The 26,068-nt window shown below is 38.9% G+C and overlaps 3 protein-coding genes across 4 annotated transcripts in view; 1 reads left to right on the forward strand and 2 right to left on the reverse strand.

The window, feature by feature from the left end:
• LOC125235137 overlaps nucleotides 1-7,068 on the reverse strand; it is a 34,963-nt gene extending 27,895 nt beyond the window's left edge. The window contains exons 1-7 of the mRNA XM_048141581.1: nucleotides 6,426-7,068; nucleotides 5,545-5,786; nucleotides 3,928-4,060; nucleotides 3,132-3,262; nucleotides 1,344-1,591; nucleotides 878-994; nucleotides 354-483 (exon numbers count right to left, since the gene is read on the reverse strand). Coding sequence (XP_047997538.1) covers nucleotides 354-483; nucleotides 878-994; nucleotides 1,344-1,591; nucleotides 3,132-3,262; nucleotides 3,928-4,060; nucleotides 5,545-5,786; nucleotides 6,426-6,638 — 1,214 coding nt within the window. The 5' untranslated portion in view covers nucleotides 6,639-7,068. The remainder of the gene's footprint in view (nucleotides 1-353; nucleotides 484-877; nucleotides 995-1,343; nucleotides 1,592-3,131; nucleotides 3,263-3,927; nucleotides 4,061-5,544; nucleotides 5,787-6,425) is intronic.
• Nucleotides 7,069-17,242: 10,174 nt separating this feature from the next.
• LOC125235139 (transmembrane protein 185A) lies at nucleotides 17,243-23,650 on the reverse strand. 2 transcript variants are annotated; one of them, XR_007178052.1, is made up of 8 exons: nucleotides 23,454-23,650; nucleotides 23,199-23,375; nucleotides 22,833-23,040; nucleotides 22,295-22,424; nucleotides 21,457-21,587; nucleotides 20,184-20,307; nucleotides 18,373-18,719; nucleotides 17,243-18,149 (listed from the first exon to the last, which is right to left on the reverse strand). XR_007178052.1 is itself a non-coding variant. In XM_048141582.1 (7 exons), the coding sequence occupies exons 1-7, from the start codon at nucleotides 23,501-23,503 to the stop codon at nucleotides 18,460-18,462; spliced, it is 1,080 nt and encodes a 359-aa protein (XP_047997539.1). In that variant the 5' UTR covers nucleotides 23,504-23,650; the 3' UTR covers nucleotides 17,243-18,459. The 2 variants fall into 2 exon arrangements, 1 of the variants encoding a protein (XP_047997539.1); XM_048141582.1 differs by having other exon boundaries at nucleotides 17,243-18,719.
• A 321-nt stretch (nucleotides 23,651-23,971) lies between these two features.
• On the forward strand, nucleotides 23,972-25,796 carry LOC125235253 (nedd8-activating enzyme E1 regulatory subunit). The gene has a single exon (XM_048141748.1). The coding sequence runs from the start codon at nucleotides 24,164-24,166 to the stop codon at nucleotides 25,772-25,774; it is 1,611 nt and encodes a 536-aa protein (XP_047997705.1). The 5' UTR covers nucleotides 23,972-24,163; the 3' UTR covers nucleotides 25,775-25,796.
• Nucleotides 25,797-26,068: the final 272 nt, after the last annotated feature.

The raw sequence follows: 26,068 nt of genomic DNA on the forward strand, positions 1-26,068 counted from the left end.
AAGGCCTTTGTTTCTATTATTCGCGGCGGTTAGCTCCCGTTTCCACAGCACGTGCTAAAGTCTCAGTGTAGTTAAAAAGAAACTATCATGATAGCAATAAGGTTCAAATTTATTAAACAGTTTGCAGTGTGCAGGTAACTTTTTTTGGAGATGACAAAACGTGTTATCTCCGAAAGGGCTTTTTATGGATTTGAACCTTATTGCTATCATGATACTTGCTTTTTAACTACACTGAGACTATAGCACGTGCCGTTTAAACGGGAGCTAACCGCCGCGAATAATAGAAACAAAGGCCTTTGTTTAACAGATTAGGGCAAAACCGAAAAGTTCATCTCAGAAAATTCATACTTTACCTCGTAGCTAAGGGGAATGATGACCACCACAGCACTATATGTTCTAGGCAACTACCGACGTCACCCCATAATATATTTTGATAGTACTCGGTCACTTTTTTTGCTGCCTTTTTACTTGCTTGCACGCGACCTGAAATAATAAATTTAATATAGATACATTCCAATTTTATTTGCAGTAATCATTGAATGGTGTCAAAACTTGTAATCTTAAATTTAACTCTATACACACAGCAAAGAGGTCAAGTAGTTTCGAGCCCTAATGTGGTAAGAGGCTAGAAAATATAATATTGTATTTTTTTTACAGGTACATCTAGGTTATAGCGTGATATAATACAAATAATAAAGCTACTTTAATCATGTAATACGTTTACACGAAACTGCTGCACCGTACCATAAAATTATTTTAGAATAAAAAAATTCAGTACACTGTGTGAACTAGCGAGACAAAGACGAACGTTTCCGGAAAAATACGAAGGAAAAGCTTTCCGCACTACATCTGTATGTGCTCCTTTAAGAAGAATTACCTGATTTAAATTTCTTAATTCCGTTATTTCCGAGTAACGTGGGGGCCATATTTGCAACCGTATCTAAAAGTATCTCTATGTAAATTTCTTCGCTCTGAAGAATACTATTTACATTTTCTGGAAATAATAAACAAATGTTAGAATATATAATATTTAGTAACTATAGCCTAGGTTACATGCTTACCTTTAAAGAACTATAATAGCTTTAACATACTTAGGTACATCTCTCTGTCTAACTTCTTTAGGTTTATTTTTGTCCTTTTTTATTATTATTACATATTATAAATGGGCTTACTCTTGATCACAGACTAGCCAAAGGCGAAGACGTGGCCTACGATGGATTGAACTCGCCCAGAAGATGCCTGTCAGGTTCACTTTTATCTTTAAATATTAATTTGTAAGTAGGTAAAAAACTGACTATAGGACAAATTCCTACAGGTTCTAGAGGTGGTCAAAGAAAACTCACCATCAGAATTAAAAATATTCTCCAAAACACACTGGTTAGTCAACAACGACGTATACGCAATCTCACAATCAGAGTTCTGAGACAGAACCTCCGTGATCATCTTATTTTGCTCGTTCTTTAATTCTATTAGGCTCTGGGCATGCTTCATTTTGGATTTCTTGTGCTCTATGAAGGCTTCACGACGTTTGTCCACGGTCATGTCTCGAGACATGGAGGATGTTGGTGGGGTGATGTGTTTCGTTAGGGTACTGAAAGCGATAAGGAAAGATTGTCATAAAAAGGAAAGGCACTATCATATGAAACTTGGTTTGGCTGGATGTGGCGATCAATGCCGGGCGTTTATTTTACAAGTTCAAAGAACTTACAAGTGAAGTTTTGATAAACACACCTCGGACAATGGCGATCAAATGTATGAAAGAGGAGCGTTCCTACGCACTTAGTCTAAGCTCGTGTAGGTGAACGCGTACCATGCTTGTACGAGTGAGATATGACATTTTTTTTTTTATATGAGTTTTGGGAGATTAGAGCTTTGCTCTATCATATCCACAATATTTTTGACGCCGGGATGTCCCGAAGGGACATCCCTGGGGAATCGGGCCATCCCGGGGAGAGATATGACAGGTTGACTGGTCGCGTTTTTGACAGGCGGCAAGTCGGCAACTGAGGTAACCGAGAGCGAATGGCCAGCACTCTCGGGGAGCGGGAGTGACCATACTGTACGATAGCACTCTTTATTATACTGTGATCTTGGTCAGATATTCGGCTCAGCTGGTGTGACGCTTGCTCCATGCTGTCATACACATTTATGATTAAGTATGAATGCATTTTCAGGGACATTCTCGAAAACTTGTTTGGATTGAAGGAAGATGTAACATGTTCAATCAATCAATCAATCAATCAAATTTTTATTTGCTGATAAAACATAATACAATGCATGCAAACATAGTTGTAACGAACATTACATCACTGGTGTCAAAATAATAATTAAAATAGAAATAGATTACAATTAGAATAAAAGAAAACAAAATTATAAATTATAAAAAGGGAATACGATTAAAAGTAAAATAATAATAATAATTTAAAAGTCAGGTACTAAGAATAATTGCATATTGAGAAACTAAGAATGTCAAGATAGAAGAGATACAAAGATAATGTGATGTAGATGACCGGAGTGTATAATTATGTGTCGATTTTTTATTTTATTTTTCATTCTAAATGTTTAATCTAATGCTCTAGCAAAGTACTCTTTGATGGAATAATATGGCTTACTTGTAAAATATTGTCAAGTTTTCTTTGAAACGTTCTAAGATCTGGGCATTCTTTAATATCTTTATCCAACTTATTATAAACTCTTACAGCGGTGTTGTTTAAACTCTTGTCAAAATACCTAAAATTACTCTTAATTACTAACATGTCATCCTTATTTCTAAAATTACTGCGTACATTTTGTCTGGCTATTTTAAAAAGGTGTTTGTTTTTAAAGACATATAGGCATATAGAGTAAAGGTAAAGGGAGACAACTGTTAAGATGTTATGCTCTATAAATATACACCTATGCGTTTCTGGTATACCGGAACATCCTTCTAGGAACCATTCATTCATCATCAATCATTTCATTTTCTGCTTCCTTTATCTATCCATCTTTCTTTGATAATTAGTCTACTTAGAGAGCTTTATTTACGCTTGTAACTAAATTCATAAAACGAAACGGGGAATAGTATGTAGGTGTGCAACAAGGAAAAGGGACAAAATGGCTTAGACTTTATAAAATTAAAATAGGTGCCTTACTGATATATCTCCAAGCTCTCCGCTGTGCTAGCGCCGGAGTCGTTATCGGAATCATCTTCAGGTTTGTACATCTTGACCAGACAGTTGATCAGGCGGTGGCAATCGATCTCGACGCGACTTTTTGCTAGTACCTACAAAAAAAGTTATGAAAACTTCAAAAAAACTTTTATTATATGCCAGGTCGAAACTTCGGAGGCTCATCTGTACTGAAAAACGTCGTACGATACACGTGCGAAAAGGAAATTCGTAACTCGTGTCGATTTAGAACACTCCCTTCGGTCGTGTTTTAATTTATCGCCACTCGTTTCGAACTTCCTTTTTTACGCACTCGTATCGTAATGTACTATTCTGTGACCATTTTTTGTATCTGAGGCTCAAAGTCATTACAAGGCGAAAAAAAATCATTTGAAGCTCTGAAAAATCATATCTAGGTCAAATGATTGATCCGTAGGGTGGGTAGTGGGCAAAGTGACTTCCAATCCAGAGTGTAGGGACCGGCAAATTTTAAGAGGATAATAATTTAAGAAGATACCCATTAGTAGGTAGGTAGGTAGTAGTAAATGCAGATTTGAACTACATACAATCACGCCTGTATTCCATAAAGGGGTCGGCAGAGCACATGAACTACTCAAGTTTCAGTGCCCCACTTGGCAAAAAGGGGTTGAAAGAAAACGAAATTTGGACATTGCAGTGACAGGTTGCCACTCTTGCCCGCCTCTCGCCTACTACTACTACTTTCAAACTAATTTAGGAACAGAAATTGATCTCGAAATTTTTCTATATATTGTAAACTCACTTGAACAATTTTCGTGAGCGTAATGGCCTTGGTTTCGCTAACTGTGTTCGGATACGTGTTGCTGCAAATGCTGAATCTCGATGCGAACTTTTTGTAGCTCAGACCTATCATTTGGTTGTATATGGCGACTAAACTGGAACATAAATAATGGACAAAATAGTTAGTCGCAGCTTGGAATTTTGACACTAGCGCAACCAAGAACCCGGCTGGTGGGCACTCGTGAAAGTCGTGAACTTTGCTCAGATGCCCGAGAACCCGCTGGGCGTTCCTCACATTACTGGAGACTGGAGATCCATGCCAGATGCAGATTGTTGACTCCCGTTTAAAAAATATCTACGCAGTAGTGGTTACTTATCTACGAAGCTGACTGACCTCACACTACATAATGTTGCCTGAACAACAGACACATAATTGTCAAATTGAAGAAAAAAATGGCAACCAGCGGAAGTTACTCCTGTAGTTTTGTAAATTGGTAGAATTAGACCATTATGAACCTCACAGTATGGTGCTTGCACGGCAGACAGTAAATAAAGTCACTACTTTGAAAGAATGTCGTATCTCACAGTGCTACTCATTCTACTCAAGTAAAAACGCAGTAGGGTATTTTCGCGAGAACAATCACCAAAAATAAAATTCTAAGGTAGGTAAATTTTATGTTTTTCCTACTCAGAATCACGAGCCCTTTTGATCTAGGACAGAAAACAAGAGACAAAAAAATGGTCCCAAAATTTTCTATTATTTCCAGTGATCGGAACTATGGGAGCAAAACTTTAACAAAACTTACTAAGTGGACATTTTAGAGTACTTACAGCCATGAAAATATTAATATCCTTGTAGTAATGTATTAGAAATCTTGGATTCAGATATAAAATCAAACTTAACATTGATCTGAAAATAATAATCTTGGTTTCATTTTAAATTTATGTCAGCTCTAAGGTTTTGTTAAAGTTTTGTTCCCATAGTTCCGATCACTGATTATTTCACATACTTTCCACTTTGTAACCGCTGCACAAAGTGTTTGAAAAATGGTAACGAAGTGGAAAAATTAAATTTGAGACGATTTTTTTTACTTAGTAGGATCGAAAGGGCTCGTGATTCTGAGTAGGAAAACATTAAATTTACCTACCTATTCTGAGAAAAAAAAAAGTATCGAATATTTTTTCGCGAAAATGCCCAGTAGGTACCTAAGTCTATATGCATTCCATAAATAGGTACTTATATATACTTAAGTACTACATTTTTCTTTTCATTGACGGAAAAAGACAAGTTTTTCAAAGTAGTGACGATATGTTAACATTGTTAACTTACCACCAAAGAGGATAGAGTATTAAAGAGAGTTACTGTGAAAGTAAAATGTGTAATCACAGTGCATAGACTGCCATCTCTCGACACAGGCTTAAAACTTTTGAACCTCAGTTTTGACAATTTGGCCCATATCTTAGCTTGATATGTTTTAAAATGACCAATATTAATATTAGCGCCATCTAGCCGAGCGTACCCCAAAGGTGTATCGCCATCTAGCTCACCGCTCACCGTACCTTTTTCTGTATGGTTTTGGGGTATGTTTTTTTCTTAGACTTTATCTGTCTATACGAAGTTATATAGGTCTTTGCTTACCACAAACTGGATTCAATCATCTTCCTCGAGTCATCCCTATGCAAGCACGTACTCAGTATAGTAACAATAAGTCCATGCGTCGCCTGCATCATTATGAATCGCACACTGCACAACTTATCGAACACGTGATCATGCTTGCTTAGCAAAAGCGGGTTCTCTTTCTTCATGCGAGCGAGTTTGGGGTTCAACTTGTAGAAGGATTTTACGATTTTCGAGAGGTATTCTATGATTTGATCTAGTACCTGAAAATTATAGAATAAGAAATAGGTAAATAATTTCAGGTAAAAGGAACCTGATATGCACTGAGTAATCTAGAACCCTGTCGTATTGACATCGTGCTTTATTTGCTATAGAAGTTAGTTTGAATTTTACTGTGAAAGGATTCTACAGTGGCCTAGGATTCAGATTGGTTGACATACCTAAAGAAAACACAGTTTGTCATAGACAAGTTTTATACAAACCAAATAAAGTAGATATTTAAAATAGCATTGTGCTGCAGAGGTGACTGTGCGTGAATAGAATAGAACTATGTCGTCTTAAAAAGTAGTGACGAGTAAGTAGATACTGTAACTAACTGAACACTTTTTATATTGGGACACGGTTGATTCTAAACTAACCTAACAAAATTAAAATTTTGAAAAAAACCCCGACGTAGTGGACCGATTTTCATGGAACATGGCTAAGAACACTCCCGACTAATTCAGCTTTCAGACAAAAAAACGAAATCTAAATCGGTTCATCCGTTCGGGAGCTACGATGCCACAGACAGACACACACACAAACAGGCAGACATACACGTCAAACTTATAACATCCCGTCGTTTTTGCCTCGGGAGTTAAAAAACAGTTATCAAAACAGAGATAAATTAAATGAGTACTTGCCTGTATATTAACCAGCCCGGTAATATAACTTCTGTTCGACAGCGAATGCGGAGTGCTGCTACCTTTAGGGCCCTTCCATTTGTTATCCGCGTCTATAATAACCTTCGTCATAGCATAACACACCGTCATCATTTCTCTACAGTGGTGAAACAATTCTTCTTCTTCACTCGTCTCTTCGCTTATCCATTTCTTATTAACATTAGTTTTTGCCATTTTGAAATAAGTACAATTACTTTTGTGTGATTTTTTGTGTTATTTCATTTTAACAGCAGTTTTAAATTTCGTAAACAAAAGGTATTTCTGCCGTAGCATGTTACCTCTTGAAGAGCATTTGGGGTACTGTTTACTGCAGGGGTCGGTAGCGTAATCGATGCTTGGAGACATCGGTACCAGCCTCCGTTCCGTGGACGGCGCCTAAGCCCTTGTACGACAACTTTGGAATTGTTCGACATTGTAACACCGACCTTGGGTTATGCTTCGCGAATTGCAATTATGTTTGAAAAGCCACGTTTACACTGAACACAAAAAATTGTGGGCTTTCAGCGAGGAATATAAAGTGATGTTTTAAATTGCCGTTTCACCGCGCTCTATGTTTAAACATGTTTAAAAGCGTTTTCTCTTTGTTGTGACAGTTTAATTGATCACAGAACAAATGTTGATAATGGATAGGCGTTAGAGACTTTTCCCCTCACTAGCTCGGAAACACGTGTTTTGTCCTTTAATACCAGCGGGTAAAAACGCATTTTATCCACTAGTGGATAAAGTAATTTGACCTTGAATAGAGGCAAATTTTCTGCTTTAAAATTGATTAGTCGGTTAATCTAATGATGAAGATGTTTTACCACCTGTGGAACTACTGGAAGTTCTGTGACTGGAAGTAGTGATAAACGAGTTTTTTGCGTTGTACTTTCCTCGCTATAGTGAGGGGAAAAGTTTTGTGTTACACTCGGGTGCAAATGTATTTTACTTCTCGTGTATTGAAAAACTTGCTCGTTTTTCAAATCCACACTCGGCGTTAAAATAGAACTTTGCACTCTTGTATAACAAATAACTATTTTTGTACACCTCAATGGTTATTACCTCTTGTAACGTTTAAAAAATGTCATACTTAGGTATTTGTGCAAAGTCGCAAAACTTCTAATATTCGAACTCATGTGCCCTCTGCACTATAATAACTCTCGGCAAAGATAAGAGAAGTCAAGGTTTACCACACAAGGTAGCTTCCAAAACGCTTTACGTAATCTCCTTTGCTTCAAACATCCATAACTTTGGTTTACGACAAGCAATCGCAATAAAAAGACTACAATTTCATGTAAGTATAATTTTATTTATAACCCTCATGAACATAAAATAGAAGTTGATTGTATGACAGTAACAAAATAATCTTAAAATCTTGAACGAATCTAGTTTTTAAGGAAGAAGTTATATCACAGAAAATAATAAGTAATTAAACGTACATTATTTTATAAGTAAAAATAATAACTAATATTGTCATTTGAACATCGATATTTTCAATTTTTTTTTTTTTTTTTTTTTTTTTCTATCATGGCTTTTACTCCTTGCTATTTTGAGCCAGGTGGATTCTGCCAATGTCGTGGTGACTTTTGACTTTTTTTTTTTTTTTTTTTTTTTTTTTTTTTTAACGAGAGTGTTCGGTGATTTTGATTTAATTTTTGGAAGGATAGGTCGGGAACCTAGAACGAAAAATAAAACACAATGTTATGGACGACACAGACAAAAACAAAACATATTACATGACACATATGACACTGTACCAACATTAGTGAAAAAGAGCGGGAAGCGGATGACAGTTTGTTAAAGCAAGCAACATAGCGGATGAAATAGAGGAAGAAAAAACATAGAAATATATATAGATACAATTTTTAACAATGACTAAGGCTGAAGTTTACAGTTTTATGTTATGTACTTGTATATATTTAATAAGAATTGCCGTTAAGGGAGGGTCCATAAGAGCGAGAAGTGTATAGAAGTTAACAGGTCGCGGAATAGTAATAGGTAAAACGTCATACAAAGAGTAATTGAATCTCGAACAAGAAAAGAAAATGTGATCCACCGTGCCTTCGTCTAACCCACATTCGCACAATGAAGTATCCCGGACATGTATCTTAGCAAGGAACACAGGCGTACAAACTGGTCCTAGGCGCAACCGACATATTGTTGAGGTGACCCATTTAGGCTGGGTACGAAATTTGAAAAACCATGGCTTACGAGTAATCTTTTGTTGAATGCGCCCATAATGTTTTCCTACTACCAGTCTGGAAGAATTCCAACGGTTTTGCCATGTGGTGACTAAATCAGTTTGAGCATTGCAAAGAAGGTCAGAACTATATATACTGTTGCAGCCTGGTGAACCTAACTCAATAGCTTTCTTTGCCCATGAGTCTGCAGATTCATTACCCTCAATACCACAATGGCTGGGGATCCATGCAAGAATAATTTTTAATCCCTTTGTGTCACATTTTCTTAACAAAGCCTTTATTTGCAGAATCAATGGGTACTTTGTCTTCATTTTGAACTGATTGCCCATAATAGCCTGCAGACAACTCCTACTATCAGAGAAAATGATCACTTTTTTAATATTATGGGAGTCAGCATATGCTACAGCCTCCAAGATAGCAACGGCTTCACCAGTAAATATCGATGACTGTGGAGGGCACTTGAACATCAAGACAATGTTATATTTGGGAATCACTACTGCTGATCCAACACAGTTTGCGGAATCTATTTTGGAAGCGTCAGTAAACACTGGTAAGTAACCTGGCCATTTTCTTAACAGCTTGTTGAATTTACTCTCCGCTCCTGGGTCATCCTTGTGTATTCCCAAATCCAAAATGATATGAGGGGAGAAAATTAAAGTTTCAAATTTAGATTCATAAATGGGGTTTGTTCCTGAGCTGTACATTATAAAAGGGTTTAAATTATTTATTTTGGAAAAACTTATTATGATGTTAGGGAATGGCTTATGCATCCAATATGGGTTTTCAGTGACCGTTAAAGCAAGAGACCGCAAGCGAGGGATCAGCAGATGATTGGAGTTGGAAAGAGCTCTTATGAGGAACCTATCGGCAAGATACTGCCTACGTAGTGCAAGTGGGGGCTCGACACATTCCACCTGCATGGCGTTCTTTGCAGTTGACTTCATAGCACCAAGTATGATTCTTAGGCATTTAGCCTGTATAAGATCTAACTTTTCCAGGGGTTTCTTATTACATGGTTCTAGAATGAATGAACCGTAGTCCATGTGGCTGCGTATTATAGCGTTGTAGAGCAGTTTTTGACAATAAGGATGGGAACCCCACCAAACTCCTGATAGTGCTCGCAAAACATTCACCCCTTTCTCACATTTGTCACTTATATGTTTAAGGTGTGGTTCTCCTGACATTTTGCGGTCCAAGATGATGCCTAGGAATTTGGTGGACTCATAATTGGGAATGACTTCGTCACCATAACGGATATCCACAATGGGCATTGCCCTTCTGCGACTGAAGGTCACTACACAGCTCTTGGAAGGTGATAAAGACAGGCCATGCTCTTCCAGCCAATCTTTTAAGTAGCTAAGGCCCATATTCAGTCTTGAAGAAGATGTCTCTACAGATTTTGCCGACGCATAAAGAACAAGGTCATCTGCATATTGAAGAATTTCACAAAACGGTAACACAGACTGCTCCAAATCATATGTGTAAATGCTGTAGAGTAAGGGGCTGAGAACCGATCCTTGAGGGAGGCCCTGCCACAGTGTACGTGGAGGGAGATAAGAGTTGCCACTACGTATCTTGATGGACCTTCCTATGAATAAGTTGGAGACAAATTGTACCACCTTCACGGGAATGCTCAGGTGTAGCATTTTTGCTCTGAGCACCGGAAGGTGGACATTGTCATAAGCAGCCGAGATGTCAAGGAAACATCCTACTAGCTGCTCATTATTGGAAAGTGCCAGTCTAATATCCGTAGTAAGAATATTTAAGCTGTCCATGGTGCTCCTACCCTTACGGAATCCAAATTGGGTGTTAGCCAACAATCCTCTGCTCTCAACATACCATTCTAGCCTATTTTTAACCAGATGCTCAAGAATCTTGCCCATAGTTGCAGAGAGTGCAATAGGCCGGTACGAGCTGGCCTCTTCTGGGTTTTTAGCAGGTTTCAATAATGGGATGATAATTTGAGTCTTCCAATCTTCCGGGATCTCACCTGTATCAAACACCTGATTCAAAATACCCAGAAAGTGTTCTTGTGATTGTGAGCTTAATTTTGTCAAAAAGCTGTATGGGATACCATCTTCACCTGGCGAGGTGTTGCGCAGTCCTTCCAATGCCAGCTTGAGCTCTACATATGAAAACGGTTCATCAAGGCTACTTGTCGAAGGGGGAATCGGAGGAATAATGACACAGGACAATTCTGGAACAGTTGACGGAGCCAGTCTGTCAGCAAAGTCTGGTAGCCACAGTGAGCTGTCAGCCGAGGATACAGCATCTGATCTAAAGGATCCTCTGAACCGCTTTATACTTCTCCAAAGCAGGGATGGAGGAGTTCTAGGGGACAAACTCTCACAGAATCCCTTCCAGCCCCTTTTCTTTGTTTTAGATAGGAGGCGTTTGGTGCGTGATGATATTTTTTTAAAAATGATGAAGTCCATGATGTCACCAGATGTATTAAACCTCCGCTCTGCATCATCTCTTTCCTTTACCGCTTTCGTACAGTCAGCATTCCACCATGGTGGAGAAGGGATTTTATCCCTTCTGGGTTTCTTCTGAGGGATATACATGTCCGCTGCTTCCAAAAGTAAGTTTTTGAATTTTGAATATTTTTCTGAAATGCTATTTAAGTTTGAATATTCTTTAATCTTTCCTTCGACAAATAGAGAAAATTTCGGCCAGTCCGCTGACTGTAACTTATATTTCAGAAGCGGTTCAGGGGCCGGAGATGGGAGAACGGATGAAGGCTTAGAAATAATAATGGGAAAGTGATCGCTGCCAAAGGACTGACGAAGTACGGTCCAAGATAATAACGACGCCAAATTAGGGGAGCAGGCGGTCAAGTCCGGGACGGATTGCGGATTTTGACCTGGATATACTCGATGAGTGGGAGAGCCGTCATTTATTACGCAAACGTTGAGGTCATCGAAAACCTCCAGCAGAGATAACGAAAACCTGTCCGAATGGTATGATCCCCAAGAAACATTGTGCGAGTTAAAATCACCTAAAACTATATGAGGAGGCGGGATAGAGGTTAGGATAGAAGACAATTCCGGGATAAGATCGAGGTCAGGATGAGGTATATAGATAGAGACGAAACTAATGCCCATGACCTTAGCGGCAACGACATTAATTCCATCCCCATGAGGTGGAAGAGGAATTTGACAGAAGGGATAACATTGCTTAATCATCAACGCACACCCAGCGCGCCCGTCATTACGGTCCTCCCGAAGACATGAGAACCCCGGTACCCTAAAAAGAGCCCCAGGACGTAACCACGTCTCCGAGATGGCCGCAACGGACACCGCATGATCATTGATCATCTGAGTAAGTTCAGGTTTCTTTGGAATGATACTCCGACTATTCCATTGTAAAAAATTGACCTGGTGACCTATTGTTGTGAAAGGTAAGTCGCTCTGCAAGTGTGACCATTAAAGGCGCAACGTCGTCCGGTAGTATGTCGCTCCATTTCGCGATGATATTTGTAAGGAACTTCAAGCACAGCTCCATTAGGTCCTCCTGAGGGGTGACTCTATTGTAAGCACCATTCAGGGCCTGGCCATTGGGAAGCTGTGGTGGGGGAGTTCGAACAATATTATTGTGAGCCTCTCTGTCATAACCCGGGGAAAGGGAGACCCTCGGCCGGGGAGCCCGATATACTGTCTTACGGTAAGAAGTTGTAGACGGAGGTGTTGGCATAAATACATTAGGATGGCTGGGTGACTCAGACGACCTAGAGGAGTGTGGAACCTGTTCGAACATGACTCTTGCCACGTCTGAATATGGCCGACGAACTGTTGAGAACTGAGCAGCTGCCTCTGCATAAGAAATACTTTGTTCGGACATAGCAAGTTTGATAGCTTTCTGCCGACCAAACTCGTTGCATGTTTTGTCTGTAGCATAATGTCTGCCCGAGCAAAATAAACATCTCACATGTTCCGGAGCAACTTTACATCCATCACCAGGGTGTTTTTGTGAACACTTGTAGCACCTAGCATCAGACCGGCACTGTGCTTGGATATGGCCAAACCTGAGGCACTTCCTACACTGGATGATCGGAAGCTGATACACTTCCACAACTAATGAGGTGTAGTACGCGAAGATCTTAGATGGCAAGCTTTGCCCCTCAAAAGTTACCACTACCGATTGGGTTGGCACCCAGGATGGGGAGCCATCATCTTTTAACACCTTCCGTTGAAGTCGACGAGCTTTAAGGATCTTCCCTTTACCTTCTCTGAGTGCTGTCCCCTCGACCAATTCCTCCATGGACCAATCTGAAGGAACTCCTCGTACCACTCCCATTCGAGATACATGATATGAAGGGATATCAGCGGTAAACTTATTTTTACTTAGAAGCGGGTGTTTCAAGAAGTTATTTGCATCCGCAGCTGTGGAGAAAGTGACTGCTACTCTGTTGCGACCTACCGATTTAATGCCACCGTCCCTTTGGATGTTATTAACGTTTGCCTGAGTTAGTAAGAGGCCTACATTTATGGGTTTTAGAGTGGCACTGGAACCAGGGGCGGCCTCTCTAGAAACATGCACAATAAACGGCCCATCATCGTCGGCGCCATACTCTCGTGATTTGCTGTCTAGACTGGGGTGTTTGTATAAATGTGAGTTAGATTCATTTACTGTACTTTTGTTTATTTCAGCTGACTCTATTTGATTGTTCGCGTTAGACTCTACCACATTACTATTACCGGGCACCTCAACTGCTACATTTGTATTAACCTCCTGCTTTTCGGGCTCTGCCGGACAAATTACTATTTTTTTCGGGGAAGGCTCCAGCTTGGTTGGTGATAAATCAAAGTTACGCTTGCGTGTGGCATTCTCCCAGCTCATATCATTATCACCACCCTCGTCTGGAGGCTTCTCCTTCTCGTTTCCGTCCATCTATACTAACCTATGGCTTTATTATATTAATAAACCACCACCTGATTAGTAAATAGGGAAAGTTGTTTAATTTACGGGAATATAACCTAAAAACGAACCACTCCTCGCGCTTCTCAATTGAAAAGTCTATTTTCAATTTAACTGCAGGTAGCATAGTGTTAACATGGTTGGGCTCAATAAAAAGTCAGCAAATTAATATAGCACCTTATTTTTGACTTGCGGTGATATCATGACTAAACAAGCAAGGAATATTCTTGTGTCCTTCCAAAACCTAAAATTGGAAAATTGCATCACCCACTCATTTCGTCCGCACGGTTGTACGAAGAGGTTTTTTTTTCAGAGCGAAAAGGATTCAGAAAAAAGTTGCCATTTTGTAGAAGACTGTTCCTAAAACTACAACATACCGTTCCCACCATTTTTTTTTTTATTTACTCATTCAAAACTATTAAAAGCGAAACACCTACCTACTCGTTACTACCATATACCACCACCCATACGAATTGCTTACGATATGTGTTAGTTAAACCACTTTACCAGTTTTCCTTGGAAAAACTTGGGGATTTATGTAATTAAAAAAGTACGAAGAGAAAGGGGTCGGTCGTGCGGCTAACACATAAATCAGGCGAGACGTTTTTATGGTGTCATTTAGGGCGCGTCGGTGACTCGAATAGCTTCTTGTCACGATATAAGGCAAAGAAGCAAGCAAGGTTCCAGAATATTATTTCATTGGTGACATTGCCAATTTGTAACATGTCACAGAAAGCCAAAATATAGGTCACCTATCTTTCCTTTTTTCTGTTTCGATGTTTATAAAGTATTAATTTAGTTAATTTAAACAGTTCAGTGTAGTCATGTCAGGAGATGTCTTCAAAACAAATTGAATTTAGTCTAAGGCATACGCAATGTAGTATTACTTCCGTAAAACTTCCCTTTAAAAAGACAACACGATTTCAGATCTCAGAATAAATAATAGATAGGTTGACATTAGTGGGTGACGGATATTTATAAATAGACGAGGTTAACATATCACGGTATTATATATTTTGCGAAATAAAGTTGTAGAAAATTTAATTAGCTTTCATTTAAGACCAAAAGAGGGCCAGTTAGTCAAATAATCAAATTTATAACCTAAAAAATAAGATTATAATAGCATAAATCTAGTATAACTAGATCAGAAATGAGTGGTGGAGGGTGATGGCCAAACGGGATAGTTTACGTGATATATATTTCAAGAGACGTAACAAAGAAGGCGTTATTATTATTTGGGGACTGTTCAAGTATTACGTAAGCACTATAACAATAATAGGCATTATACGTAAGCACTATAATTATAGGGGCCGAGGAGGTGATTGCTCTGCTTATAGGGTTTTGGTGATGATTTAGAGCTTTCATTACTTTTTTGCTGACAAGGGAAATGGGGGGAGGGTATATATTTGTAATAAATTAGCATAAGTAACTCTTGAATGGCCCCTTGTCCTTGACGTAGTCCCATTTTTTACTTCCTTCTATACTATGAGAAATACTACTATGTATTCTACGTCAGACTTATATTGACTGGGATATAGACCGTGATTAACTTTTTTATTTTTGTCGTGCTCCCGATATTTCTAAAAATGAAGAAGGCGGGTGCAGGTATAAATCCGGTCGCATTCACACACGATGGTCTGTCCAAACACACTACACTTACAATGTCACTACGTTTGTTCAATTCTGACTTCACTTACTCAAACAAATCACTGGATTCCATACATTTGATAGTTTGAAGTCATCAAGTATGTTGTGGCGCGTTCCGTCGACATTACCATAGGACTAAGCAACTTGACCGTCGCAATCCTAAGCCATGAGGAACAGAGGAAGAAGAAAAGTGTCATTATTTTTGACTGCAGCAATGTGTTCTTTAATTCTGCAGGCAGTGCGCTTGGTCGGCCGTATCATAACTCTTAATGTATTCAACATGTTTGACGTATGTTGTCTGGACAGTCAGTGGCCTTTTTCACCGCAGTGATATTAACACCTTGACACGCCCAAATCTGTACTAATTTCTAGTGTTGATTTTTAGATGAATAGTGTTTGAGTGCTATTAAAAAATGACCATTTCAAACACAAATTCTAGTGTTGCAAAATATCACTCGTACTCGGCCACTGCAATAGTCGAGCCACATTGGTGTTGGTGTTCACCACTTCACACCAATGAAGGTTTTCTTAATCGTTTTTTCGTCAGGCGGCGATACTGATGTGCCAGGTCTTTCTCACATCAAAATTCAGAATCCAGCAATAATAGTAAATCGCCACTCATTTTATTTAGTTCCACTGTTTCAGTGGCCGAGTATGACTGATATTTTGTGACGCTTGTGTTTGTGGTAATTTTTAAGAGCACTCACACACTATACAATCCATCCATCCAGCCATCTAAAATTTAATACCATAGGCAATACACAGATATTAAAAAAAAACACACACACTTTAAGATACCTGACTGTCTAGACAACATACGAAACATAATATTAAAATATCTGGGCAACCGAGCGAATTCTGTTTCGTATCCTTGACATGTGTCGCCATCTAGTTCAAAAATGAATAGTACCTACATCGAGCGAAAGAATTCTCAGCCTTAACAACACAACTACTCCACACGAGATGGCGCGCATTTCGCCACAAAAACTCAAATAGTGTATTTTTCTATTCGTTTTAGCCTTGACCTGTGTCGCCATCTAGTGTTTGCAATAAATAGTACTTACATCGACCGAAAGAATTCTGTCTTAACAGTACAACTACTGCACACGAGATGGCGCGCGAAGAAAACGCATGAAAACTCGAAAATTCGCGTTTTCCGGGACCTAAGGATAAGTTAGACCGATTTTTCACCCCCAAAAACCCCCACATAACAAATTTCTGCGAAATCGTTAGAGCGGTTTCCGAGATCGTCAGTGTAAATAAATATATATATAAATAAATAAATAAATAAATAAATAAATATACAAGAATTGCTCGTTTAAAAGTATAAGATACATTGTTCTACACAAAGGAAGATCTTTTTTTGCTTGCAGGTGATGAATATCGTATTGGTGGGGCATTAACGTTGAGTTTTAATACTTTTAGATGTCAGAGAAATAGATTGACTAACATTGTAAAGTGATATGAAATCATTAAACATAATTTTACCAATACCATTTGTGAGTGTGTTTAGTAACTAAAACGTCCCACTATGAATAAACTCACAAAGCGGCTTTATAGCAATCGACAAAGTGGGACGTTTTCACGTGCACACTCACATTTGAAGTTTTTAGCTAGATTAGATAAGACATAATTCTGCATAACTAAGAAAAGTATGTATGGACAAGTTTCTTCACATTAAGCAGCTAATTTTAGTAATAGTTATAAAATAAGAACTAGTAATTCGATAACAGAGGTAAATGTATAGTCACAACAATATTGAGGCACAAATTAAAGATTCAAGTCAATTTTTCACCAAACTATGCTTGGCTCATGCACTAATAAGGTCCTTTTTATCTGAAATCATGACAAGTCTTTATTATAAATCAAGCAAAAAATAAATGAAGTGCAAACACACATTGCCCTTACAGATGGTCAAAGGCGCCTGAGGATAACATACACCAGAGAATTTTCGACGTACCACGGCCGTCGGGGTGGTGTAAAGTAAGCTGACGACCCGGGTCTGATTCTCAGCTCCGCCACCAATTGACACCATTGTCTATTTCAGTTTTTAATCATAAAACCAAAATGGAAGGCCATAAATATAAGTTGTGAAAACTATAGCAAAGACTCACTTATGTCAGTGTTTATAATGAGGTACCGTTATGATAAATCGAAATACACATTAGCCATAGCCCCATTAAATAACTACAACAAGATTTCAACTAAACTTATGTGTTAACATTGAATTAATCACAATTCCCGTCTAGTCCCGTCTACACTATTTCTACAATAACTTTTTACACAAAGTCAATTTGTACAATTAAGCTTTCTTCATTTTTTAAATAAAATGTGTGGATGGATGGCAGAGCGTTCTCGTTTATTTCAGGCACCTATAAGCGTGTTAACGAAATAACACAAAATTTTTTTAGAAAACAGTATATCTCTCCCCATATATTTGCCCGGGCCATATTTCCAGCATTTCCTTCAAGGCTAGGTCCAGGCCCGGGCTTTAGTGACCGTGAAGCACATTAAATTTTAAATGCTTTATAAAGTGTCCAGGAGCCCTAGGAGTCTAAATATGGGCCAGCTTTCTGCTGATGTTATTGGTGCATATTAGGAAATATAATATCTCATTGGTGCACTCACTCAATGAAGTCAATTTAATGTAGTGTGTGTGGTTAGAACTATTTTATCGAAAATCATTTGAAAGAAAAAGAGACGTGTACAGGCCACAAACAATATTACTTTACATAACTTGAGATTGAACCTCAAAAACCTACATTGACATTTGAGGTGAAAAGATTCATAGAAAAAAAAACATTTTGTTAAACTATTCCCTATAACAAAGCTTAAAGTTAAATTAACACCAAACTTAACAATATGTTAAACATTGCTTACAGTAAAACACTTAAGATGAAGTGTCTTCATTCAGTTTTCTTATGATTTTATTTGAAGCCCCCTACAAACAGGAACACAAAGATTCTATTAAAATACTTTCTGAATATGCGGAATAGTTGATTGCCTAAAAATACATTTTCAGTCATTTCTTAAAAAGACCATGGCATAAGAAATTGGAATGGAAATGTTTTTGTAATAAAAATCCTAACCAAATTTTAGTCATATTCAGGTATTTTATTTTTTAAACGGTTTTCTTTAAAATTAAAGTTAAAAAGAAGACTTACATAACATCTGCACCTTGAAAACTGAACAGCAACACCAATGCCCGAAGAGGACACAACAAATGAGCACTTCACTTCCTATTTAAAGCGTCAATCAGGCATATCTATACTAGTCACAGGCACTACAGGTTTCATCGCTTCATTCTTCTTTTGATTCTTATGATTTTTACTCTCTTTAACTTTCTTTGTGTCTTCGTCTCGGTAAGGTTCTTGAGTGACCGGAGGCTCGGTGGGGACCACGTTGGAGCCCCGGTTGATGTTGTTGTTGTAGGCGATGTTGGCGTACTCTTGGAGGAGCGGAAACACGGACAGGAGGAACTGGCAGAAGTCTTTTCTGATGCCGAACCACCCTGGAAAGGAAGAATTCATGTATTGAAACAACAAAGATACTAATAATAAAAATGTAATTTCAAAAAAAATCTTTGATTTGACATTTTATTTCCTTACATTCCGATGCACAAAGGGTTTTTTTTTCTTCATGGCTTTTACTCCTCGCTAGTTTAAGCAAGGTGAATTCTGCCAATGTCGAGGTGAAGATTTTTGACTTATAAACGAGAGTTAAAATACCTAAGGATAAGGGTTAAAAGACCTCAAAGTCTTAATACTAATAAATTCAAGGATTTTGTACATTCCTCTTTCTCATAATAATACAATCTTGACAACCTAATCCCAAAAAATTGGTGCAAGCCATTTTCTTCTGAACATCTAAATTAGAAGGTGTAAATAGTATATTTGGAATTACTAGCGTTGGTGGCCTAGCGGTAAGAGCGTGCGACTTTCAATCCGGAGGTCGCGGGTTCGAACCCTGGGTTGTACCAATGAAATCTCGGAATTGATGTGCGAAATGTCATTTGATATTTGCCGGTCGCTTTTCGGTGAAGGAAAACATCGTGAGGAAACCGGACTAATTGCAATAAGGCCTAGTTACCCTTTGGGTTGGAAGGTCAGATAGCAGCCGCTTACGTAAAACTAGTGCCTACGCCAAATCTTGGGATTAGTTGTCACATCGGACCCCAGGCTCCCATGAGCTGCGGCAAATGTCGGGATAACCCAAGGAGGATGATGACTCAGCTACTTGGGTAAATGACTTATAAAGTTTTGATAAACCTAATTGTCATGAGCCTGGCTTCAAATTAAATCTTATGAACTTTCATAGATAACCGCTTAGAGCGTGCGCACTTGCGCAGACAGAGAGCGGTCTGCGTTCTGTCAGAGTTCCGCGTTCTGGTGACCGTTGACCGCTCGAGAGTTCCATCGCACACAGGCGGCGTTCAAAGTCTCGCGTTCTGGTTTCGTTTGTGTCTTTGTACATGCAACATGTCACTGGAAAGTTAGTTTTCCTATTAAATTCTCCTTACAGATGAACAGCGATTCGATATTTTTATTCGCATGTCGATGACTAGTTTAATTAATTCAGAAAAATAAAGGCTGGCTGTATTTTTAGGGCATTGTAATTATTTATTAAGGATAAAATAAACATAACAGCATTTCGTCGTGTACTATCCGTAGATTCGACCTCAGAAATCCTTCCTTTTCCTAACAAATTCATTATTTTTTCTGTGTTTGCAACCTCGGTCATCCCCGCGTTCCGGCGTTCTCTGTCTCGGCGGGAAAAGAACGCTAGAACGCGGCGTTTCGCTTTGACCGCCGCGGGCAGACTGCCCGCTGTGTGCGATGCTGCTACATACTCGGTACATTCTAAAGGACGCGGAACTCTGAACGCGGAACGCAGAACTCCAGACCGCTCTCTGTCTGCGCACGCTCTTAGATATTGAGAGTATTATTACAATAGATCAAAGCACATAGATACTTACATTTGTTACCACCCTTCGAGCTGAAGGACATGACGATCAGTGTAGCAAAACCCACAAAGAGCGGGCTAGCGACCACCGTGTACGACAGCTGCATACCATCGTCCAATTTGTTAGTCAGTAACACCTGTCAAACACATTTCAAAATTAAGCTTTTAACTTGATTGTTGATGTCTTGCGTGACAGATTATTTGATAATTTTCATTTATACCCATACCTATATTCGGTCCCCCCCCTGGAGCCTAGGTTGGCCATACAAATAGACTACGTGACCCCCCCCCCTGGGGCCTGGGCCTTTACCACGACCCCCCCCCCTGGGCACAAAGCTGGATCCGCGCTTGGATAGAGCCGACATTCTAGCGCGGAAAGGCACGGAACTGAAGGTGGCAGAACCGGAGCCCATTCTACCTCTATTTATGCATAGCTACGAAACATGTTGCGTCAGAACACGAAGGTAATCATCAACAACACTGATTTAACATAGGGACTTGGCAAACACCCAGTCATTGGCAAAAGGGTCTGCTAGGCTTTCTGGTAGTGTTGAGTTCGCAAGAATACAGTACCGTCAAAAATTTTAGTTCACTCCTTGTTTTCAGTACAATTGACTGCTTTAGAGAGATAGTTTTTTGTAGTTCAGACGTCAAATTTTGTTTCGTAAACAATTTATATTTTTTTAACATCTGTTTCCCTCTAATCTTATAGGCTAAATAAATATTTGGCCTATATTATCTGGCTAAAACTGTGTTTCGTGTAAAGATGTGTCTCAATTAGTGGCAAAGGCAAGGCCATAAATATAACTAGCATTTTGCCGTCATGTTTATTAGATTTTAGTGAAAGAAAGGTACGTGAATTGTGTCTAACTAGTAAAACAAATCTCCACAAAACAATAAATATAAGTTGAAAACATATTTCGACTACCAAACCGAAGATAATTATCGTACAAAAGTACTCATTTGTACCGAAATCAAAGGGTGAACTCAAACTTTTGACCGGTACTGTAGTACTGGCAACAAATCACGCAAAGCGCAAAAAGACAATCAAGCAATTTTATGACTCGAGTTGCGGAAACCAAGCCCGAGAAAGGCTGGTTTTAGTGTCACGTGGACAGTCCGCGCCACTCTAAAACGCTCCCTGAACTTACGCTGTCATCCGCGTGACATTAAAACCAGCCTCAGCACATATACGGTGACAAATTTCATTCCAACAAGATATGAATCTGTGATTAGGAATAAATAAACATCATAAATAAAATTAGATGCATAAAGTATAGACATACCAGGAACACCAGGATCGGTATAACAGTGAAAGTGTACGCCAGCGCGGCGTGGAAGCTGCTGCGGCGTTGCTGCACATTGGCCTCCGCCGTGCGAAGCAGCATGCCCGCGAAAATTATGCTGTACAGCACCCCTGCACAATAAAAGTATTATTTACTAGCTTTTGTCCGCGGCTTGACTCGCGTTAATTTTTAAAATTGCAGAATGCGCCATACAAACTTCCACCCCCCCCCCCATTTTAGGAAAGTGGGGGGTTAGAAAGAGACAAAAAGTAGCCTATGTCACTCTCCATCCCTTCAACTATCTCCACTTAAAAAATCACGTCAATTCGTTGCCCCCTTTTTGCCGAAAAAGACAGACAAACAAAGACACACACACTTTCCCATTTATAATATGAGTATGAATATATAGGCCAGGCCAGATTAAGAGTAGAGCCACTCTAGACGTAGGCGCCAAATGGTAGGAGGGGCTCCAAGAAGCAACATGGTCATAAAAATCAGATGGAATTTTTTTTGAGTGAAGTTTTTTAAACAGGGGCACTAAAATTTTATCTCGCTCTACCCTGACTGATAGATCCGGCTGGTACTGTTTATAGACCACCAATATTAGAGGTAACAGGGCACAGAGGGCATAATAAATGAAATTATGTGAACTTACATGTAGAAAATTCTAAAAGTTGCGTCTTCAAGCAGTTTGTTTTATTATATCACATGGTGACCCTACATAATTATATTGTCCTGAAAGTACTGACATATAGTCTAAGCACTATATTCCGTAAATTCATATCTATGATAAGATTTATATAATTTGCGAGTAAATTAAAAATAAACATACACTCACCAACAAGGCTCAGGCACATCAGAATCCAGAGCGGCACAAACACAACTTCCCAGGACCAGTTGATGAACTCGTCTAGTTTCAGCGCCAGGAAAATAAACTGCAGAATGTTGACAGCACAAAACAACTCCAACTGAAATTTAAATGTTGAAGCATAATGTATGCAACTTACTTAAAGGTTTTATTCAACTAAGAAACAGGTAAATGTGAGGAACAGGCGATAATTAGTGGGCTGTAATAAACTTTTCATGATATTTTGCTTTGCCTAGTTCAATTTACAGTCATTTCTAACTTTCAATAGCCTCGTCCTGCCCACCACAATCATTTTGGCCTATTGAAATCCAATTATTTAGAAAATAGATAGATTTTCCTTGTTTTAAGTAAAAACTACCAATAGAAGATGGACCTGGCTAATAACTTGAGCAAAGGCAGCATCCCTTTGGCGTGCCTTTTCCATTAAATCAATGTATTAAGAGGGTAACTATGCATTGGGGAAATAGATAACTGCATCCTAATTTAATAATACTTAAAATATACAAACCTCATAACTGCGGTCATGTCGTACACACCATATGCAAATGGCAATGGATACTATACTTATAAAAATTATGGGTATGAAGACTAGTATCCACACATGGCGTTTCAGTGACAGTTGATCGCAGACAAGTAGTTCAAACATGAGAAGGATCAGGTGGATGGCAAGACTGATCAGCATGGCCTTGTAGTGAATGTACGCCTCTCCTTCTAATCTAGAATTTATAATTAAGTTATTAAAGAAAGTAGTGAATGGCAATTCTCAAAAATAGTGTTTATGTAAAATATTGTTTCTTTACTATTGTCACATATGTGAGTGGCACTGCAGCCTTAAGCTTAGTTTTAAAATTGTTATTGTGCATAAAATAAATACCTGAAGTGAGGGTACTGCCACCAAACGTAAGTGCCAACTGTTGCACCAAGCACTACGAGGAATTTCCAAACCCATATCGGGGTAAATACGGCCCAATACGACCATGTTATAGCGCCGTCAAGTTTCAAAGCTAACAACGCCGTAAATACCAACAAACAACTGTGTACCACGAATTTGCTGGAATGAAAACATTAAAATAAACAATTACCACTGTCACAGTGGATTATCTAAAAGACCAAAATATTATTTACTTACCTAGGATTAAAATCCTGAAAAAGCGTTTGTAAATTCATTTCTGTACACATTCGTCCGGCTATAATTCTCTAACATGTCTTCCACTGCACGAACTGTATGTTTTCATGAAAAATATCGACAATCGCTGCTTGCTTTGCTCCACTGATCCACTATTCCATTCTACTTTTTTGACTTTTCCTCTCACTCTCTCTTGGGTTCACCTTGGATCAGAGGATGTTATCGCAAATCTAGTTATCTTTTTTTATCTCTATTGTTCTAATGCAGTAGCACATTGAAACGACAGAGTTAGAGATACTTACTGACAATGTCAACATTATTCAGTGGGCATTAATTTCATTATTTACAATATTTGATGATAGAAGTTTTAAAGTCCCTACTACAATGGTAACCTCATTAACACTAGAACTGGAACTATTTAAGTCATAGTTTTAAGCGCTTTGATTTGATGATAGACCCCTAGAACTGGAACTATTTAAGTCATAGTTTTAAGCGCTTAAGAAATAAATACTCAATGATTGATAGTGACAGCCACCCTTGTTGTAACTTTTGACTTGAATTTGACAGATAATTTTGATTTTGCAAATGCGAAGCGACCGGAGTTGTGACTGACTTGCTGGTTGAGGGAAATTAACTTGGAAAGCGATAAATACCTATTAAGGGTTTAACATTTACGGTATATCGTCTGTATTCTCTCATTACTTGTAGAAACAATGGCATCTCCGTCACCGAAATCTCCTGAACAAAGCGAGAAGAACAAACAATATGACCGGCAACTTCGTCTGTGGGGAGACCATGGGCAAGCAGCTCTGGAAAAAGGACATATTTGTTTGATTAATGCTACTGCTCTTGGCACCGAAGTCTTAAAGTCAATAGTCCTTCCCGGCGTTGGGGCTGTTACTATTGTTGACGATTCTACTGTGAGTGAAGAGGACATTGGAAGTAACTTTTTCTTAGAAACCTCAAGCAAAGGATTGAATAGAGGATCTGAAACATTACGTCTTATCTTAGAATTGAATCCCGCTGTTCAAGGCCATGCAGTTCAAGAATCAACTCATCAATTATTGCAAGCAAACCCTGACTTCTTCAAGTCTTTTACTGTAGTAGTTGGTACGGCTCTGGAAGAGAAGACTATTAAAGAATTGTCACAACATTTATGGGATATTAATGTACCTTTTATTTTGGCGCGGTCAGTAGGCTTCTTAGGCTCATTTAGGATTCAAACAAAAGAACATGCTATCATTGAAACTCACCCAGACAATGAACAACCTGACCTTCGCCTAGACATTCCTTTTCCTGCTCTCTCTGAGTACCTGGACAGCATAGATATTGAAGCAGTGGACTTAAAGGACCATGGACACATTCCATGGATAGTTATTCTCCACAAAGCTGTGATGACTTGGCAAAAAGCACAGAATGACACTAGATGGCCTATGAGTCGCAAAGAAAAGAATGAAGTAAAGGAAGTGGTCATGGGGTTTATCAGAAAGGATGAAAATGGAATTCCCATTAGAGAGGAGAACTTTGAAGAGGCACTTAGAGCTATCAACACTGCTTTGCATCCTACATTTTTACCAGTCCAAATTCAAGATCTGTTGTACTGCAGTAATGCTACCAACTTGACAAAGGAGAGTTCACCTTTCTGGATAATGTGCTCTGCACTTAGAGCCTTCATTGAGGCTGAAGGAAAAGGCAAGCTTCCTCTGAAAGGTGTTCTACCTGATATGACGGCTTCTACTGAACATTATGTTAAACTACAAAATATATATAGAACACAAGCTGCTTTTGAAGCAGAAGCAGTGTACAGAAAGGTTCAACAAATTGTAAATCAATTACATTGCGAATGCATCAGTGAAGCTGATGTAAAACTGTTCTGCAGGCATTCACGTAATCTGCACCTAATTGCAGGCTCAAATATTGCTAATGAATATCAGATGACGGCTCCCGTGTCTTCGTACATAGCCAGGCATTTAGAAGAGCCTGATGTAATGATGGTGCACTACATTCTACTGAGGGCTGCAGAGATGTTTTGCTCAGAGCACTGCAGAGCTCCAGGAGAATTGGAGCCTGAAGGTGATATTGCAAGTTTAAAGACATGTGTATCAAAACTGCTTACAGATGTATCATGTTCTCCGTTTCCCAAAGATGATCATGTCCATGAAATGTGTCGCTATGGTGGAGCCGAAATACACAGTGTGTCCGCTTTTATAGGAGGCTGTGTGGCCCAGGAGGCTATCAAGATTATTACGAAACAATACAAACCAGTCAATAACACATTCATTTATGATGGAGCTTCTACAAGTACCGCTACATTTACTTTTTGAACAGGCCAATAAAGAGATTAAAATAATGAAATTTGTTTTTCTGACTAATTTATTATATTACACCTCCTACCGCCCTAAATCGATCTGGCGTCGTTCAGTTCAGCAGGAGCTCAGGGTGCTAGGCATGGGGTGGGAGGAGGTTGCCCAAATTGCCCAAGACCGGAGTAAATGGAGAAATATGATTCGAGCCCTACACCCCAGCAGAGGGTAACAGGATGTAAAGAAGAAGATTATACCTCCTAGTAGTTTTTTAGAGATGTCTAGTAGAGAAGTTTTATAGGATTAGTAAGAGGA

The sequence above is a fragment of the Leguminivora glycinivorella genome, chromosome 17 (genome assembly GCF_023078275.1).
Source record: "Leguminivora glycinivorella isolate SPB_JAAS2020 chromosome 17, LegGlyc_1.1, whole genome shotgun sequence".
Lineage (NCBI taxonomy): Eukaryota > Metazoa > Arthropoda > Insecta > Lepidoptera > Tortricidae > Leguminivora > Leguminivora glycinivorella.

Excerpts from the sequence above, each read along its gene's own strand:
- LOC125235139 (XM_048141582.1), bottom strand. The coding sequence starts at position 23,503 with ATGTGTACAGAAATGAATTTACAAACGCTTTTTCAGGATTTTAATCCT. Across the intron at positions 23,376-23,453 it reads TTTCAGGATTTTAATCCTAG|CAAATTCGTGGTACACAGTT; the intron begins GTAAGTAAATAA and ends TTTTCATTCCAG. Across the intron at positions 23,041-23,198 it reads TGGCAGTACCCTCACTTCAG|ATTAGAAGGAGAGGCGTACA; the intron begins GTATTTATTTTA and ends TATAAATTCTAG.
- LOC125235253 (XM_048141748.1), top strand. The coding sequence starts at position 24,164 with ATGGCATCTCCGTCACCGAAATCTCCTGAACAAAGCGAGAAGAACAAA.